The sequence below is a fragment of the Macadamia integrifolia genome, chromosome 12 (genome assembly GCF_013358625.1).
Source record: "Macadamia integrifolia cultivar HAES 741 chromosome 12, SCU_Mint_v3, whole genome shotgun sequence".
In the NCBI taxonomy this organism is placed as follows: domain Eukaryota; kingdom Viridiplantae; phylum Streptophyta; class Magnoliopsida; order Proteales; family Proteaceae; genus Macadamia; species Macadamia integrifolia.
The window spans coordinates 11,806,998-11,824,819 of NC_056568.1; the positions used below are offsets into that span (position 1 = coordinate 11,806,998).

At 38.7% G+C, this 17,822-nt stretch overlaps 1 protein-coding gene and 1 pseudogene across 7 annotated transcripts; one reads left to right on the forward strand and one right to left on the reverse strand.

Moving 5' to 3' along the window:
* Positions 1 to 3,330: 3,330 nt before the first annotated feature.
* LOC122058060 lies at positions 3,331 to 12,033 on the reverse strand. 7 transcript variants are annotated; one of them, XM_042620485.1, is made up of 7 exons: positions 10,422 to 12,033; positions 9,627 to 9,704; positions 7,771 to 9,097; positions 7,581 to 7,675; positions 5,176 to 5,200; positions 4,878 to 5,074; positions 3,331 to 4,788 (listed from the first exon to the last, which is right to left on the reverse strand). In XM_042620485.1, the coding sequence occupies exons 1-4, from the start codon at positions 11,772 to 11,774 to the stop codon at positions 7,617 to 7,619; spliced, it is 2,817 nt and encodes a 938-aa protein (XP_042476419.1). In that variant the 5' UTR covers positions 11,775 to 12,033; the 3' UTR covers positions 3,331 to 4,788; positions 4,878 to 5,074; positions 5,176 to 5,200; positions 7,581 to 7,616. The 7 variants fall into 7 exon arrangements, with proteins under 7 accessions (XP_042476419.1, XP_042476414.1, XP_042476418.1 ...); XM_042620480.1 differs by having other exon boundaries at positions 3,331 to 3,747; positions 3,872 to 4,788; positions 7,581 to 9,097; positions 10,422 to 12,032; XM_042620484.1 differs by lacking the exon at positions 5,176 to 5,200 and having other exon boundaries at positions 10,422 to 12,032.
* A 3,126-nt stretch (positions 12,034 to 15,159) lies between these two features.
* LOC122094733 lies at positions 15,160 to 17,070 on the forward strand (annotated as a pseudogene).
* The last annotated feature ends 752 nt before the right edge of the window (positions 17,071 to 17,822 follow it).

Consider the following 17,822-nt stretch of genomic DNA (forward strand, 5'->3'; position numbering starts at 1 on the left):
TTCCCGAATCTTTGGGAAACAAATGGCAAAACGCTTTTAAAACGGTAGAAAACCAAAACACCATTTTAAATACGCTTTTGCGAACTAGGGTCAAGAGCATGGTTCCAACTTCCAAGTATCAGTATCGAATCACCCTTATCGGTTTGGCAAGTGTCCAATCTCGATACCTAATTGTTACTATATCGATTGAACAGCACGAACCAAGGGTAAAAAAGTTTTTAAAAAAAAAATCATCTTTTTTAAAGATAAACTAAGGGTATTTCTCTCTGATGTGGGTGAATCGATACCAATCCATTCTGATACCATAATGATTATAGAGATGACCGATACCCATTTCAATACCGTGCTCCAAAACCATGATCAATTGGTCAGAGTGTTGACATGAAGAAATCTAGTATATGCTTCAGCGCAAACACAGCTCTTGAGGATGACCCTTCAAAATATTTGGGTTTGCCGATAGAATTGGGAGTATGTAAAAGCTACCTATTCCATGAGATCAACGATCGTGCGTCTGCAAAGCTTCATTGTTGGGCAAAATCCACGCTATCTTATGCAGAAAGAGAAAGTCATCTTGAAGTCCATGGTTCAAGCAATCCAAAATTTTGTTGCAATTCAACAGTTGCCCATTAACCTCTGTGTTCCCAATGAGGATGACTTCTCTCTGCGGCAATGGATCTCAAGTTGGTCAGCATTTCAACAGTTGGGGAAGAATGGGGACGCACCTTTCATATCGCTGCTGAATCTGACTGTAAAGAGCTGATTGAGTTACTATTTGACCCCTCAAAGGCAGCTCCAACCTCTACTTAAAACTATCATTTCAGATATCAAATTCTTGGATAAAAATCATCTGAAATTCTAATCTTGTGCAATTGTGTGCAATACCCCTTGCAAAGGTCCTCACGTGTACAATGCCAAATGAACTGTCCAGATTCGTCCTCCATTGATACAATCCTAAACCAATGGTTCACCAACTTAAACCAAATCGTATCAGAGCAAACTGGTTCGGTTCAGATCAATTTGAAATAAAAGGTATGAGAGTTTCTCTCTCTCTCTCTCTCTCTCTCTCTCTCTCTCTCTCTCTCTCTCTCTCTCTCTCACTTACGTCTTCCGCCCTAACCCTCTCTCACTCCCAGCTCCCTACTCTCTCGACTCTCTCTCTCTCTGTTCCTCGCTCGACTCCTCTCTCGACTCTCTGTCTCTGTTCCTCGCTCGACTCATCTTTCAACTTGCTCTCTCTTTGTTACGAATATCTCCCTCTCCGCCCTAACTCTCTCTCTTTCACCTAAAGGCGACCTGCTGCACCACCGTTTCTTGTTCACTCCCTGCAAGCTGCTGCACCAACGTTTCTGCTGTCATGTGCTTCTGCATTTTCAAGGTTTTTCAGTCTTTAGTGAAGAAGCTCTTAGTTAGGTTGTCAGCTTCTTGGAGATGGTTCAAAAACCAAATCCTCTCTCTTTATTAGAGAAATTAAAAACATAAACAAGGTTGGATTCTGTAACACCAAATCCTATACTCAAAATCAGAAAGAGGATTAAAAAATACAGTGTTCTAGGAATTACTTGTAAAATAAGCAAACACACCAAGAATTGAAGAACAGAGACAAAGTACCCACCAATAGCATGCGAAGTCAAGTTCTGTGATGGAGGAAAAAAATGAACCATTTCAAATTCCACCGAATAAGTGAGAGCAGCCATGAAGAAATACGTAATACAGGCCCCAAGGAGAAAACCCATCACACAAATTTGACACAGAAATGAGCTACTCATCTGTAGAGCTTTCTGTGAGAGAATTCTGTCAAAATTCTTCTGAGCTGATGGTTCCATTTTCTTCTATCCAGTAGTAACAAATTTCAAAAATTCAATTACCTTCAAAGGAACTTAAATTTTCATGTGTTTTACATTCAACTTCCCAACAGTAATCACATGATCAATCACATCATAACTTTTATTCTCCACTTCATTAAATGGAGACCCATGCCGGTGAGTGCACAACCCAAACTTCAAGCTTGAGAAAATGATCTAATTCATAATTCATCTAAGCAGATCAAATTCACAGTCAAACATGCATCACAATACCAACTTCCTTGCAACCGAGGGAAAAGAAAAAGGTAAATGAGAAACCAATTTAAAAATTTATCCCACAAAAGAAGATTATATTACAAAGAGGAAGAAAAAAAAAAGGAGTCTTGCAGATAACTCAGAACAAAAGTTCTCTGCAAGGACAACCATGAAGGAATAAAGAAAGAAAAACCCATTTGTAATTGTGAGGAGTGGAACAAAAGATCCTCATATTCACCTTAACAAGTGCAGAGAATGTTAGAAACCAAAAGATCCTTGTCAGAAACTTTGGAATTCGAGCATATCAAGTCCTAAAAAAGAAACACTGAAACACAGCATATATATACTGAGCAAACCATCAATTTGAGAGCAAATAATGATCATCTGCAAGAATAGGTCCCTTGTTATGAACAGCTCTGTCCTTTTACTGAAAAATCTATTTTTGTCTTATTTTAAAGAAGGAAAAAAAAAAAGGAATTATAGGATTTCTGAGGAAGGAACTATCTGCAAAGCAAAAGATAAAAGATGAAGCGATTGAGAAGTAAAGTGGGCTGCTCTTGAATTTTCCAATTTGGTTTTTTTTATTTTGGAAGATTGAAAACATCAAAAGCCCCCACACTCTTTAATCTTTACCATCCTCTTCTCACTCCTAACTCCACTCACCCGAGGGGGGGGGTTTATATTTCTCTTTTTTATTTTTAGTGAAGAAATAGTCTTCTTAAAAGAGGCCAAGTTTGCCCAATCTCTCAACCTCATTGATTCTCTCTACCAAAGAAGGCAAAAACAACCATTCTTTGATCTGTAATGGAAGGAAAGATAAGATAAAAGAGGCCAATTTTGGGCAAGAATTTTTTGCCTCAAATGCATGAATCACCATACCCTTTCCAACTCTGCACCAATAGAAGGATCCACATCAGAGTAACTTTCTAAGCTTTTCTTAGCTTAGCTAGCCATCCTGTCATGAATCGGCAATGGATATCACAGTTAAATCACCAATCATTTCTAATATACTTTGCTCACCGAAAGAGGTAGAAGGGAACAAGCATGAACCACCATATTGGAGGATCACATCAGAGTACCTCTCTGACTTGGGCTTTTCTGTAAAAGACTGCCATGAAAACTATAATCTAAAATCTGAATTGGCTTTTGCAGTTAACCACAGTAGTGCCTCATTTGAATTGGGTTTTACAATTGGATTTAGCGCAATATTGGAAAACATGTTCATCAGTCAGGTTAATCAGTTAAGCAGAGGTGTTCCAAGTTACACCATAAAGAACATAACAGAACCAAGTTTCCAGCTCTGAATAATCTTACATGGGATTTCATATCCACTACAATGACAAGGAAGACATTACAAGAGAAAACAGATTTCAAGTCTCAGTAACTGATCTCGTCACCTGTGAAACAATCTGTTTACATTACTAGACTATGATACCTAAATTAACAAGGTAGAGCCAAGTAGAAACACTAAAAGCCTTAGATCCTGTAAACATCTATATACATTAAAAAGGCCGGCCAATTATATAACTCATTCAATTGGAGGGCTTACTCCACCCTGATGAACTCTTCTTCTTCTTCTTCAGAATTCAGCTCCAAAAAATCAATTTTGGAACACAATAGAAAGATGGAGAGGGTCCTATATCAATATACATAGCTTTCTCACCGGAATTTTAAAATTTTCCGGTGAGAGCTGAGGTGGAATAGCGAAATACGAATACATTGTAAAAAAAATTCAGCCATTAAAACATGCAAGTTAACCAAGGAACAAGCATGAACAAGTATGTAAAGTTTATCAGTAGGAGAAAGCATCTTACAAGGTAAACAAATCCTCCTGAAGCTTCAACAATATCTGTCATTCGATCTGTTGGGGTAGTCGGTGTCATGAGCAGCACCTCAACCACACAAGAAAAGGTAAGTGAAACAACTGAACCGAACACAGATATTACTAATACTTATCAGAAAATTAACTAAAATGAATATCCAACACTCTATTCCAATTTGTTAGCATAAATCATGACAGTTAACATAACTACCCAGTTGATTCTATTCCAATTTGCCACACAGTTGAATACATACCCAGAACTGAAAATGAAGCTAGCAGAACTGAACTGAAATTTGCCCAAAAGCCAAAAAAATCATTTAAACCAGCAGAACTGAACTGAAAATCCTTGAAAAATGTAATTTCAAACCCAAAACTGAAAAAGTCTATATGCCCTGTTATCTCGCCCAAAAATATTCCAACCAAACTCTCTCAAACCCATAACTGAAAAACCTTGACGAATGCAATTACATCACCAGAGAGAAAAAAAAAAAAAGGAAGCCCAACCATTGGAAAAACCAGTAGAAACACATGACAGCAGTAATAGTCAACGTCGAACACATTCGTTCACTTTTCAAAGTCCTGGTGGATTCGAACCACCATAACCTGGGCACTAACCCAGGTGCTCTACCATTTTGAGCTAAAGGCTCCTTACCTACAAAAAAAAGATTGTTAGTACATAAGAGGCTAAAAATCAATAAAAATACTTAGAATCCTGGATGTATTGGCAAGCACAAAAATAATGATCCAATGAAACTGTGTGTTTTAATTGCACAAAAATAAGCCATGACATTAACTGAATGTACTTAATAGCAAAAAAATAATGGTCCTCATTAGCTGAATCTAAATATAATCTTCATCCAATGATTGATGAGCTGCAGATGCTTGAGATAATATATGGGAAATAGAATCCTGCAAGTGAAATTGAATATTAGGGCAATCCAAATTGAATAAGAAAATAAAAAATGCAACAAACAACATAACAAACTAAACCTACTCACCATAAGTGACATGTAACTGGGATATGTGTTATCCATCAGTTGTGTAGGAGTTGGTTACTATTCTTGTAACCATTGACTATTAGTTGGCCCTCCACTTTTCTTTCTTTTTCCTTGTTTTTCAATCCAACTCTTTAATCGTCTACCACCTCTTGTACTTTTCTCTTTATGCTTCAAACGTACTCCATTGTATACATCATCTAAGAAATCAAGCAATATAGGCATATCAGGGCAATCAACTGGGTTGATTCTAATATTAGCAAGCTTCAACCTTAATTCATTCGTAGCATCTTTCACTCACATCATTCATGCAAACATTCTCCATACTAGACAAAACAAATAAAAAACAATAAGATAACAATACTTCAATAGAATTTAACAAAGCAAGAGCAAGAGTGGAATTAAAAAAAAAAATTAAATACTCTATATCAAATAGAAAAGAAAAATATCAAGAGCAAGAGTGCACAACTACTCTATATCAAATAGAGAAGAAAATGGCAGCAGAAATTCCAAAAATGTCCATGGTTTTGACAGAGACAGCAAGCAAATACAAATATGAAATTAAAATTTTATTAAAAAGAAACTCTAATCATACAAATATATATAAATACAATGACAAAGGTAGCAAATCTCTTAGGTTTTGCCAGAGACAGCAAGCAAATACAAATATGGAATTGAAATTTTATTGAAAAGAAACTCAAATCAGCCAAGGAAAATAACCCTAAATCTCTTAGGTTTTGAAAGAGACAGCAAGCAAATACAAATATAAGTTTGAAATTTTAAAGATAAGTAAACTCAAATCAGCCAATGAAAATAATCCTAAATCTGCATTCCATACTTCACACATTCAAATCACAGATCTAGACATATTGATGCCTTTTCAGAGAGAAAGATATAAAGAGACAGAGAGGAGAGTTTTACCTTCATGCACAAAAACTGGAAAAAAAAAATTCTCCCTGGGAACTTGGACCAGGATTCAATCAACAAGGTAAGCTAGAAAAAAAAAAAGCCATGACATTAACAAAAGAAAACGTTGGTGTAGAGAGCTTTGCAGAGACATCAACATTAACATGAAAGAGAGGGTTGTTCATGTAGGGGCTGTTCTTCATACCTTTGCAGAGAGCTTCGTAACAAAGAGAGAGAGATAGTCGAGAGCGGAGTCAAGAGAGCAGAGAGCAAGGAGCAGGGAGTGAAAGAGAGGGTTAGGGCAGAAGACGTAACAGAGAGGGAGAGTCGAGAGAAAGAGAGAGTCAAAAGAGGAGAGAGAGAGAGAGAGAGAGAGAGAGTCGAGAGAGCAAGGCGCTGGGAGTGAAAGAGAGGCTTAGGGCTGAAGACGTAACAGAGAGGAGAGTCGAGAGAGAGTCAAAAGGAGAGAGGGAAACTCTCATACCTTTTATTTCAAATTGATCCAAACCGAACCGGTTTGCTCTGATACGGTTTGGTTTAAGTTGGTGAACCACTGGTTTAGGATTGTATCAATGGAGGACGGATCTGGACCGTTCATTTGGCATTGTATATGTGTCAACCTCTGCAGGGGGTGTTGCACACAATTGCACAAGATTAGAATTTCAGAGGATTTTTATCCCAAATTCTTAGCTTCTCGTTTTGTTGATTGTGTCTTTGTGTTTTATTCCGAAGGAATCTAACCCTAATGTTGATTCCTTAACCCGAAAGGCCCTATTCAATATGAATAGGGCCGTCTGACCAGAACTGCCTGAAGGAATATTGTAATCCTTCTCCTGTGTGTCCTTCATGTTTCAATTAATAGATCGGCTTCTTACCCCCAGAGAAATTGGCTCGGGAAAATTACAAGATTTTTCAAAAATGGATTTTAATTTATCAAATTATCCATCTTATCTTTGGTTTAACTAACTAATTGCATCGAGTTTTTTCACATCCCATCCCCATGTGGGAAGCGTATTTCGAATTTGTCAATAAAGGCTAAGAGTTTGATGATGAGACAAGAGTTGAGTCTTATCCTATGAACATATCCTCAATGGGCAAAAGACTCTTCCTACTCGTTGTTCTCCAATACCCTCTGCATACCATCCGAACCCTTCGGTCAAGAGATTCTCCTTCTCTGTTAATTGTGGATGAAGGAAACTTGCCCAAAACAGTGCCTTTTCCTCACTACCTACAATTTTTTGACATTTTCACCACCCCCTTACTACCTACATTTTTTTGACATTTTTGTCCCTCTACTTCCTATCTATGATGAAGTCAATCCCTATTGCCCTCCTCTATTCTCTCTTCCACAACTTCGCACATACAGTTTATGTTGTTAGGGTTATTGAAAAGGGTATATAGAGGGTGCATCTCAAAAAAAGGAAGGGCCTCCCCCACACCCACCACCACCCCCCCCCAAAAAAAAAAAAAACCTCTGCTCCCAAAAATAATGGTTTGGTAGGCCACTGCAGATTTCTAAGGAAAATCTAATAATGGAGCAACATCAATGTAGTGTTCTAGTTTCTAGAAAAACAATGTTGAAATATCCAGCACTGCAGCTATAGCACCCATGAAATAGCAAATAATATCTTAGGAAAGAAAAAAATATAACTCAATTTAGATATTTCTGCAAGAAGCTAATGCATTATAAGCAATTATTTTACATAATTTGCGAAATTACCACAACTTCATCTCTCAACCATCTATAGGTTAATTTTAAAATCAAATCCGAAAAGTGAACCATTAACAACAGTAACTCACCCAGATTGCCTCCGACCTCTACCACGCACAAAATTACTACCACCTCTCCGGTACATATTTCTCCCACGAGTCGAAGACATTCCCTGGTGAAATTTCTGGGGAGATGCAAAGCTTCCTTGAGTAAAACCAGGGGGTTGCAATCCATTGCTCTGTTCACTACATGATCCATTAGACATAACTCTTTGCTCACCAGAATTTGTGGATGAGTGCCCAAGCTGACCCTGGAAGCCCATACCTCCTTGAGTAAAACCAGGTGGCTGCAATCCATTGCTCTGTTCACTACATGGACCATTAGGCATAACTCCTTGCTCGCCAGAATTCATGGAGGCGTGCCCAAACTGACCCGGGAAGCCCATACCAAATGTTGCCTGGTTGAATCCAGCTTGGCCTACAAACCCTGTCCAAGGTGTTGGTGGAGGCATTGCTGAGAAACTTGGCTGCCCAAATGGCGAGGTCATATTCTGCAGTAGCATCTGACTAGGATCAAACTGCTGCTGAATTGGCATTCCATTTGGCAAATTCATAAAGAACGGATGAGGATGCTGGAAATGCTGCCCAAATGGTAAGGATGCATTCTGTTGCTGGGAAGGCAGCCCATTAATATTTGGGAAGATTGCATGCTGCTGCTGCTGCTGCTGCTGCGGCTGAGATTGCATCCCGTTCGTCCAGACACCATTATTTAATGCTAACAAATGCTGAGGTGGACAATAGGTAGCCTGCCCCATTTGTGAAACAGATGGAACAAATGCAGACATACTGGCACTGCCTGGTCCAGTGCTATGGGAGCAAGCACAACCACCTGGTGCTGCAACAGATGGTGTATGTGTATGGTGTTGGTTTGGAATTCCACCACCACAATCAACTGGTGCTGCAATAGATGGCGAATGTGTATGGTGTTGGTTTGGAATTCCTTGTGGCTGATTGCCACAAGCAGAAGGGTGGATTTTCTTCCAGAATTCACCTTTTTGTTGAGCAACAGATGATGTATGTGTACGTCGTTGGTTTAGAATTCCTCGAGGCTGACTGCCATAAGCAGGAGGTTGTGAGTCTGGAGGGGCTGAAGGGTGTATTTTCTTCCGGAATTCACCCTTTTGTTGATATTTCTTCCTGTCCACTAAATCCTGGTTCCCACGTTGACGATCATCTGTCGCTCGTTTTGCCATCCTCTGCATTCTTCTGTACTCGGCCTCCTTTTCATCATCAGAGAACTCAACCTCATCAGATAATTCTTCGTCATTCACACCAGATGCATCATAACCTTTTCTGTAAAGATTCTTGTCATTGAGGACATGATTAGCAAAAGGCTCAACAAAGGACACAAGGGTCCCTTCATGTATTCCAGCAGGAACCTCCTCATCTGAATTGTACCGTACAACATAATAAGGGTTCTTGACAGGTCCAAAGATCTCATCTACCAACCCTAGCGGCAACCTAGCCTCTGTGATCCAGATGATAGAACCCTCATTAAGGGGGTTGTGCTTCTCTAGCCCTTCCACGACAACCTTTGTTCCCATAATCTGAAATTGAGAATAGATTCATCAATGCAATTGGAGAACTAACTGGTTGAGTTGGAAAATATTGGCAATCTCATAAAGCGACCAAGATAACCACTTTAACTGGATTTCATCAGATAATGTCTTAAGTGGTGTACTGAAGAAATTACCTGGATCGGAAAACAGGGCCCAACTTATGGAAGATAGGCCATAAGATTATACTAACAAAACTAGGGTCTACCTACCCTTTTTTTTTTTTTTTTGGGGGGGGGGGGGGTGATCAAATCCTGTTGAGGGGCAAAGGCCACTAAGGCAGCAGGACCAAGAGGGTGGCCAGGGGTGGTGTCCCAGCTCCAAGAGGAGAGGCTGGCCAAAGGTGGGGGTGACATAGGATGTCTAAAATCTGATGGGGGGAGTCAAACAAGCAACCACTCCCTAGGACTTAGGCCAGCACCCTACTGCACTGGCAACCACCACCATGCCAAAAGGTGCTTCCACCAGTCTATGAACCCTTATTAGCAAGAAAGATTGCAGTGTCGTTTTATGGACTTACAGATGAAATAACTCCAACAGGCAAGGTCTGATGATGAGGTTCCAGGGCAACATCCACACGAGGAACTGGAGGGAGAATCTGCAAGATATTCCTGTCATAAGTCCTATTACCATTGTGATTGAAAATCATAGATGATCAATAATTAAAATCAGTAACACAAAAGGCAATTACAAAAGAGCAGACTCTATAACAAGAATCTCTAGTTTTCTTGAAAAGAGATCTGACACATCGAAAGATGACTTCTCATTTATCTTTACCAGTCAGTCTTTGAACCATGCCAATGCAATTAACTAGATGAGACCATACTCAAGGTCTCATCCATGTTTCAGTTTTATGCCAAGTCAGTTCTAGTCAACCTTTCTCTCGCAAATCCCATCACTTCCCTCAGCTATACCAAATGGTAATTCCATAAGATTTTCTTCGGCATGGATATCACCACTTGAACTAATCCATACCCACAAAATCACAACCCCACACACACCTCCCCAAAAAGAAGTATACAGCAATAAGGAGGACCTACACACAGACAGCATTTAGGAATGAACTACCATCAATTATTTCCCCTTCAAGTTCATGTATATTCTACTGGGAAGTTTGAATGCATTTACAAAATGTCAATCTCCTCTTTCGCTTCTAAAAATCTCACTAATGAAACAACATATAGAATTGCATTCATATTTATATTTATAATATTGAAAAGGATATTGGCGAAAATTTTTCCTTAAAATTCAGTGTCCACAAAATACAGGCAAATAATATGTAAAGATATAAGACAATGAAAACTTGCATGATTACCTCAAGCTCATTATTTGATCGTATGGGTCCTCTCAGTACACCCTCGCCTTCTTCATCATCACTTTCAGCAGCAATCCCCTTATCAAGATCCCTTATTTCACCTTCTTCAATTTCTCCAACTTCCATCGTGTTTCTCTTATCCTCCTCTTCTTCCTCTTCATCCTCTTCTTCACTGCTTGAAGAAGATGAAGATGACGAGGAAGAACTGTCACTCTCTGACCCCGAACTACTATCATTCTCATCCCCATCACTGAGTTCTACACCCTCTGAGCCACTCACGCCAGTCATTGCCTCTGGCTTTTCCAGATTAGTGACTAAAGAAACCTTAAACCCCAGCTCTCCATTCACAGCAACTTCTGTTTCTTCGATGACATTGTGGACGCCTACCGTGACACTCTGAACAACTTCCCTACACTCATCTGATCCCTTTTCATCCAACACTTCCAAATTTTCCGACTTAATAGAAATTTGGTCAGAACTCTCGGAAGTATCAACCAAACAAACCTTCTCCATTTCCTCCTCTAATTGAGAACCAAAATGCTCCAACTCTCCAGGAACTGCTCCTTCCACCAATGGTTTTTCATCAGCAGTTCCTTTGAGGGTTCCTTCAACACTCGTATTAATACCAGAGCCATTGTCCTGAACAACTGCCACACATTCATCTGATCCCTTACCATTCAACTCTTCCAAGTTTTCCGACTGAGTAGAAATTTGATCAGAACCCTCCGAAGTAACAACAAATTCTGACTTAATAGAAATTTGATCAGAACTCTCGGAAGTATCAACCAAACAAACCTTGTCCATATCCTCCTCTATTTGACAACCAAAAATCTCCAACTCTCCAAGAACTGCTCCTTCCACAAATGGTTTTTCATCAGCAGTTCCTTTGAGGGTTTCTTCAACACTCGTATTAATACCAGAGCCACTGTCGTGAACAACAGCCACACATTCATCTGATCCCTTTCCATCCAACTCCTCCAAGTTTTGCGACTGAATAGAAATTTGATCAGAACTCTCCGAAGTAACAACAAAACTAACCTTCTTCATTCCCTCCACTATTTGAGAACCAAAAACTTCCAACCCTCCAGGAACTATTCCTTTGAGGATTTCTTCAACACTCGTATTAGTAACAGAGCCATTGGGACATTGGTTGTTTCCTCCAATCGGCATTTCAACTGGATCGTAGTCAACAACCCAATCGTCTATAGAATCAAAATCCGTAAACTTCTCGACGACCATTGGTGGGAAGAAATCATCAAGCACGGTGGCAAGAGGGTTGACTGCGATCACTGGCTTGGAGAGTTTGGGAGAAGCTTTGCAGAGGTCTTCGGTGGAGGGATCAAAACCAACCATCTCCGAACACAGAGAAAGAGAAAGGGTTTTGAAGATGAAGATAGCGTTGGATAGATGGAATAAGAGCACAGAGATTCATTGTTGGAACCATGGAAGTAAACATAAATAGGCTATAACAGTCGCTGGAGAGTCGGAGACTAGAGACGTCGTCTACTTGATGAAGAAAAGAACTACAACTTCTTAAACCCTAGCGGGGGTTTTTTAGTCATAGTAACAAAAAGGTCTATCAGGGCTTGCTCCCTTGTCCTAGCCCCTAGGTATGAAATGAGAGATTGCCAGATTGGTACTTCAAGGCTCTATTTGGCATAATTATTATCCAATTTACTATATATTTATAAATAACCAATTATAATAACACTTGGCACCAAAGAAAAAAAAAATCAAATTGTTGCCCTTCTGCAACTTTCTGATGTTTATGGCTCTGAGGTTGTAAGCTTGTTATTGAAAAAAAAATTGAGAATATAAAGCTTGGGTGAGAGTTGGCCTGGGGGGTCGGGATGCCAGGGGCATGAGGGTTGTTTCTTAAGGTACAAAGTGTGACATGGATTGGGCAATCCGAGCAGTGTGCGTAGCTTTTTACGTAAAATGGTAGAGCACGAGTAAATCCTTAACACTTGATGGAGTTGAGTCGTGCTATCCACAAGGTTTAAGGTATCAAGTTTTGATCAAATTTTGATCCTTGGGGAGACTGAAATTTAAGTCAAAACTTGAAAATTTTGGAGGAAACTAAGAAATTTTTCCCAGTTTCGTGGAAACTTAAGGCCCGTTTGATAACGTTTCAAGAAACACGTTTATGCCATTTTCTGTTTCTAGAAACAACAGAAACGGAGCAAAAAGCGTTTGATAAAACTGTTTCGTTTCACTTATTTTTATAAATAGAAATAAAATTTTTTACTTATTTATGGTTCAAGAAATGACCCAGGCGAACTTGTTTCGCGGTTTTTGGAAACGACTTGTGGCAATTTTTTCACTGGTTATCATCGACTTCTAAAAACATGACTTATCAAACACCTTCAATTCCATTTCTGTTTTTAAAAACGAAAATTTATGTTTCTGCCGTTTCTTGAAACAGAAACGGCAGAAATGTTATCAAACGGGCCCTTAGGTTTCAACCCCCAAACTAACACATTCACATCATTAGTTTCATAAAAAAAAAAAAACACATAAAGTCATACTTGTGTGGTGAACCAAAGGTTCGGCAATCATTACATTGAGTTGTTGACTGGAATATGTTATAGGTAAATGCATTTTCAAAAAAAAAATTTTGGCCACCATGAATGGGTAGATCGGGTCCTCCTAAATAACGTATAAAAAAATTATAAAATTTTACTCTATTTACAAGTATATTCTATAAAAAAAATATTTTGATTTTTTGGGAAGTTGGGACTTACCTTTTTTGTCCAAGCTGTCTTTCTTATGTAGATGAAGCAAGAACCAACCTTAGATTCAACTTTGTTTAGGAAAAAATGGAAATCTCTACTGTTTCCCCAAGTTTCCCACTCCTAGGAGGAAAAACTAAGAAGAGAGGTCGAATTCTACTAAAGAATGCTTGGTTTTCTTTTCAACTAATTTATATAGGATCTAGTTCAAATCGAACCAGTTGGTTTGGTCGAAATTTCTCATGTTTTGGTCGAAACATGAGAAATTTCGTCAAAATGTGATTGAAATCTATGATTTTTAAAAGTCACAGAACATATCGTTCCAACCCTTTGGGATACGGTCAAAACCTGCGAAATTTCGATTGAATTCTTGAACCATGGCTATTGATCATTCTCTTTAAGATTGCATTCACCCTATTATGCAATATAAGTTCTTTATTAATCGACCTCTAAGATAAAACAGTCATAGGCCTTCCAATAGTGTACTCATTTGCTAGGCCATGTCGAGACACATCCACATTTTGTTTAATCAATCAATCAAATGAATTGAACAGTAAAAACTCTCAAATACAATGAGCATCAGGCCAAAACTAGAGAGAAAAAGCAAATAATATGAAAGAGGTAATAGAACAATTAGAATGAATGTCTAAAGTGTTAAGGACTTCTTGCCCAGCTGGTTAGAGTGAATTGGAGATTATGTGAATAGGCGTACGGTCTTAGGTTTAATTCTCCATCTGTGCCTTTGTGATTTAAGTGGAGATCGTGGCAGTGGGTTGCTGCGCTGGTGTAGTGCAAGAAACACCAAACAAGCGGGTCAATGAGAACACAAGTGGAAGCATCTTCTTCTCATACATGAGGGGGGGCAATACAATCTTTTCACATGCCGCCTGTGTCTCGACATTTCATGCGCCAGACTACCAGGCTTCTTAGTTAATTTTGGTCAACGGTTTTGTGCACGGCCGTGCGTGGTCACACACAAGACGGATTGCCCCTATCGAAATACCAAAAACACCCTCACAATTGACAAATCGTGGATGGACTGAAACCAATCAATAAAACCCGAACCGAACCAAACCAAACCAAATTGATCCTTATTGGATTGGTTTTGGACTGAGGTATGTTGGAACCTGTTGAAAACCGGTCCAAACCAAACTGACCAATAACCAAACCGAATGAAACCGATAAAAAAATAAATGATTATGAGATTATAAATTGATGAATTGAATATCTATTTTTCATAATATTAGTGAGAAAATTTTTTTTTGTAAGGAGAATTGTTACAAATCATTGAATATTAGGTTATGAACAGATAAATTATTTATAAATTGTAATAATGCTTCCATTGATTTCTTTGTTCACTATACAAAACTGGTTGGATAGTTAAATGAATGATTGGGGATAATATGATTCATTTTGTGATTTCAATATTAGTTATTTTCTTAGTAATTTGTTATACATTGGTTTCAATATTAGTTCCCTTACAACAATAACCCATGATTTAATCATAAATTTAAAGTGGTTTTTTCATCAAATCTATAAGTTAAAGATTTCATTATGGTTCAAGTCCAATAATAAATCGATCTAAACCGGTATTAACTCAATATTGAAAAACTGAAATAAATCGAAACTAAAATCGATCGAAAACCAAAGTTTCTTATCGGATTGGTTTTGATCTCCCTCATTCTTAGACCGAAACCGAACCGAGCAATTGACATCTGCCACATCACAAATTCAAAGTTAAGCCGTACAGCGCCTTCTTCATTCCTTCTTCTCAAAAGATGCTTAACTTTCACCGCTTCTTTTCCATAACGAAAAGTGAGTTTAGGGGCCTGTACTACACAAAATTCTATTCCCATTGTGAAGCGTGAGCTTCTCTGTCTCTCTTCCCTGTCCATAACTTCCTGGCCATACTGACTTTCAACTCCTAAAAATCTCTGGAATCAGTTTGGTGCGATCATACTACTTTCTGGGAACCTCAATTAGTATGAAGAAAGATTATAGTAATTATGATATTCATACTCCTTTACAGCAGGCTAGTTAAGAAATCTCCTCGCCTACCCAACTTTTCTTCCTCTGCAACCACTATTGAAGCAACAAAGGAATATCCCACAAATCTAAGCCACTGCATTACCCACCTCCAATCCTGTGCCTTCAACAAAAACCTCACTACAGGAAAAGAAATCCATTCATGTTTGGTTGTCACTGGTTTGCTCTGTTCCCCCTTCTTCGTCACTAGCTTGATCAATATGTACTCCAAATGCAATCAACTGGGTGATGCCCTTTCCATCTTTAATGGAGCCCATGATCGAAATATCTTTGTTTGGAATGCCATCATTGTTGGGGTCATCACTAATGGTCTGTCTCGTGGTGCATTTGAATTTTACCAGAGGATGATGCTGGAAGGTGTAGCCCCTGACAAGTACAAGTTTCCTTGTCTCATCAAAGCTTGTTCTGAACTCTCGAAGGTTCTTGAAGTAAAGAAGATTCATTATGAGTTATTTAAGATTGGTCTGGAATGTAATGACTTTGTTTCTAGTGCCCTGATCAATTTCTATCTAAAATTTAACTTCGTTCAAGAAGCACAGAAATTGTTCGAAGAATTGACTGACATAGATGTTGTTTTGTGGAATGCGATGATAATTGGGTATGCTCAGATAGGGGAGGTTAACTTGGATTTACGAGTTTTTGGGAGAATGGGGAAAGAAGAGGTTGTCCACAGTAACTTCATACTCACTGGGATCTTATCAGTCTTTACCATGATTGGTGATCTTAACAATGGGAGATCTGTTCATGGATATGCAATGAAATTTGGCTGTGAATCAGAGATTGTAGTTGCTGACTCATTGATTGAAATGTATGGAAAATGCAAGTGTATTTCATAATCACTTATAGTTTTTGACATAATGCTAGAGAGGGATGTTTACTCATGGAAATCAATCATTTCGGTTCATGAGCAGTGTGGTGATCATGATAAGACCCTTAGGCTTTTTAAGAGGATGCAAAAGGCTGGGGTTCGGTCAGATACTATCACAATTGCTGATGTCCTTCCTGCATGCTCTAATTTCGCTGCATTGATGCGTGGTCGGGAGATTCATGGGTACATGATTGTTAATGGGTTGAGGAAAGATGACTATGGCAAGGATATTGTTGACGTGTACGTGGACAATGCAGTCTTGGACATGTATGTGAAATGTGGGAGCCTGAGGGATGCCTGCATGTTCTTTGACAAGATGGGGAAGAGGGATGTCTTGTCATGGAACATTATGATCATGGGTTATAGACTGCATGGGTTGGGTGATGTAGCCTTAAATATGTTCCTGCTTATGGGTTAGTCCAGTGCAAGGCTAGATGAAGTCACCTTCATTGGTGTCCTATATGCATGCAGTCACGCAGGCCTATTAGACCAAGGACGTAATATCCTTGCTCACATGGAGGAGGATCATGGTGTGGTTCCCACCGTTGAGCACTATGCATGTGTGGTTGATATGCTGGGTCGAGCCAGGCGGCTTGATGAAGCTTACGAGTTGGCTCTAGAGATGCCAACTGAACCCAACCCAGTAGTTTGGAGGGCATTCCTAGCTTCATGTCGGCTCTATGGCAACACAAAACTGGTTGAGTTCGCATTGCAGAATTTGTTAGAGCTGGAGCTAGTGCATTGTGGGAGCTATACGTTGATGTCCAACATCTATGGAACCATAGGCCGGTATGAGGAGGTATCAAACATCAGGCACACAATGAGAGAAAAAAATGTTAGGAAGACACCAGGATGCAGCTAGGTTGAGTTGAAGAGTGGTGTGCATGTGTTTGTTACAGCAGATCGAACCCATACTGAATGTGATTGTATTTATGAGGAATTGGATGGATTGTATGGGCATCTACATGAGTATGGATATGTACCAAATGCTAGGCATATGTAAACATAATTGTAAACCATTTTCATTCTTCAAATGCCAAGGAAAGAAAGGGGCTCTTTATTTTGATAAGGCCTCTGTTTGAGTTAAAACCATAAAGCACCACATCCAATGAAGATGCAGTGTCTTCTTGCCCTGCATGGGATTCAATCTTAGAGAGCTCAGAAAAGTATACTATAACAGGTTTTGTTTTTGTTTTTTTTTTTTTTTGTTTTTTTTTTTTTTTTCCCCTGTTGGATTAGATTTTGCAAAATTCATTTGCATCTTGTTAATTGGAGAACTACTCCTAGGAAGAATAGGAAATAACAAAATAGGGAACACAACTAACTTCTAATTCTAATCTACTAACAAACTAGAGTTAGAAGAGGAAACCCCCAAGGGGAGTCGTGGCTTGCACTATATAGATGGCCACAATGACTCCTTCTCACACAACACTTCTAACGGTACTATTCACCATATTAGTATATTAAATTACCAATTTTCTGCTTACATGTTATCTATCCTAACTCTAGAATCAATTTGGTTTAGTTATGCCATTTACTATGGACCTCAATTTATAAGATGAAGATTATGATGGCACTTCTTTGTATTCATGAAGAAAGTTTAACAAAAAATTCTCATCATCGCCATCAGTTTATTTTCTAAGATTTTTGTACACCATTTTGGCTATAAAAAATAATACAAGTTTTGGATAATTAATACAAAAATCTTCCAATTGAGATGGCAATTTGTTTAAATATATTTTTTTATTATTATTA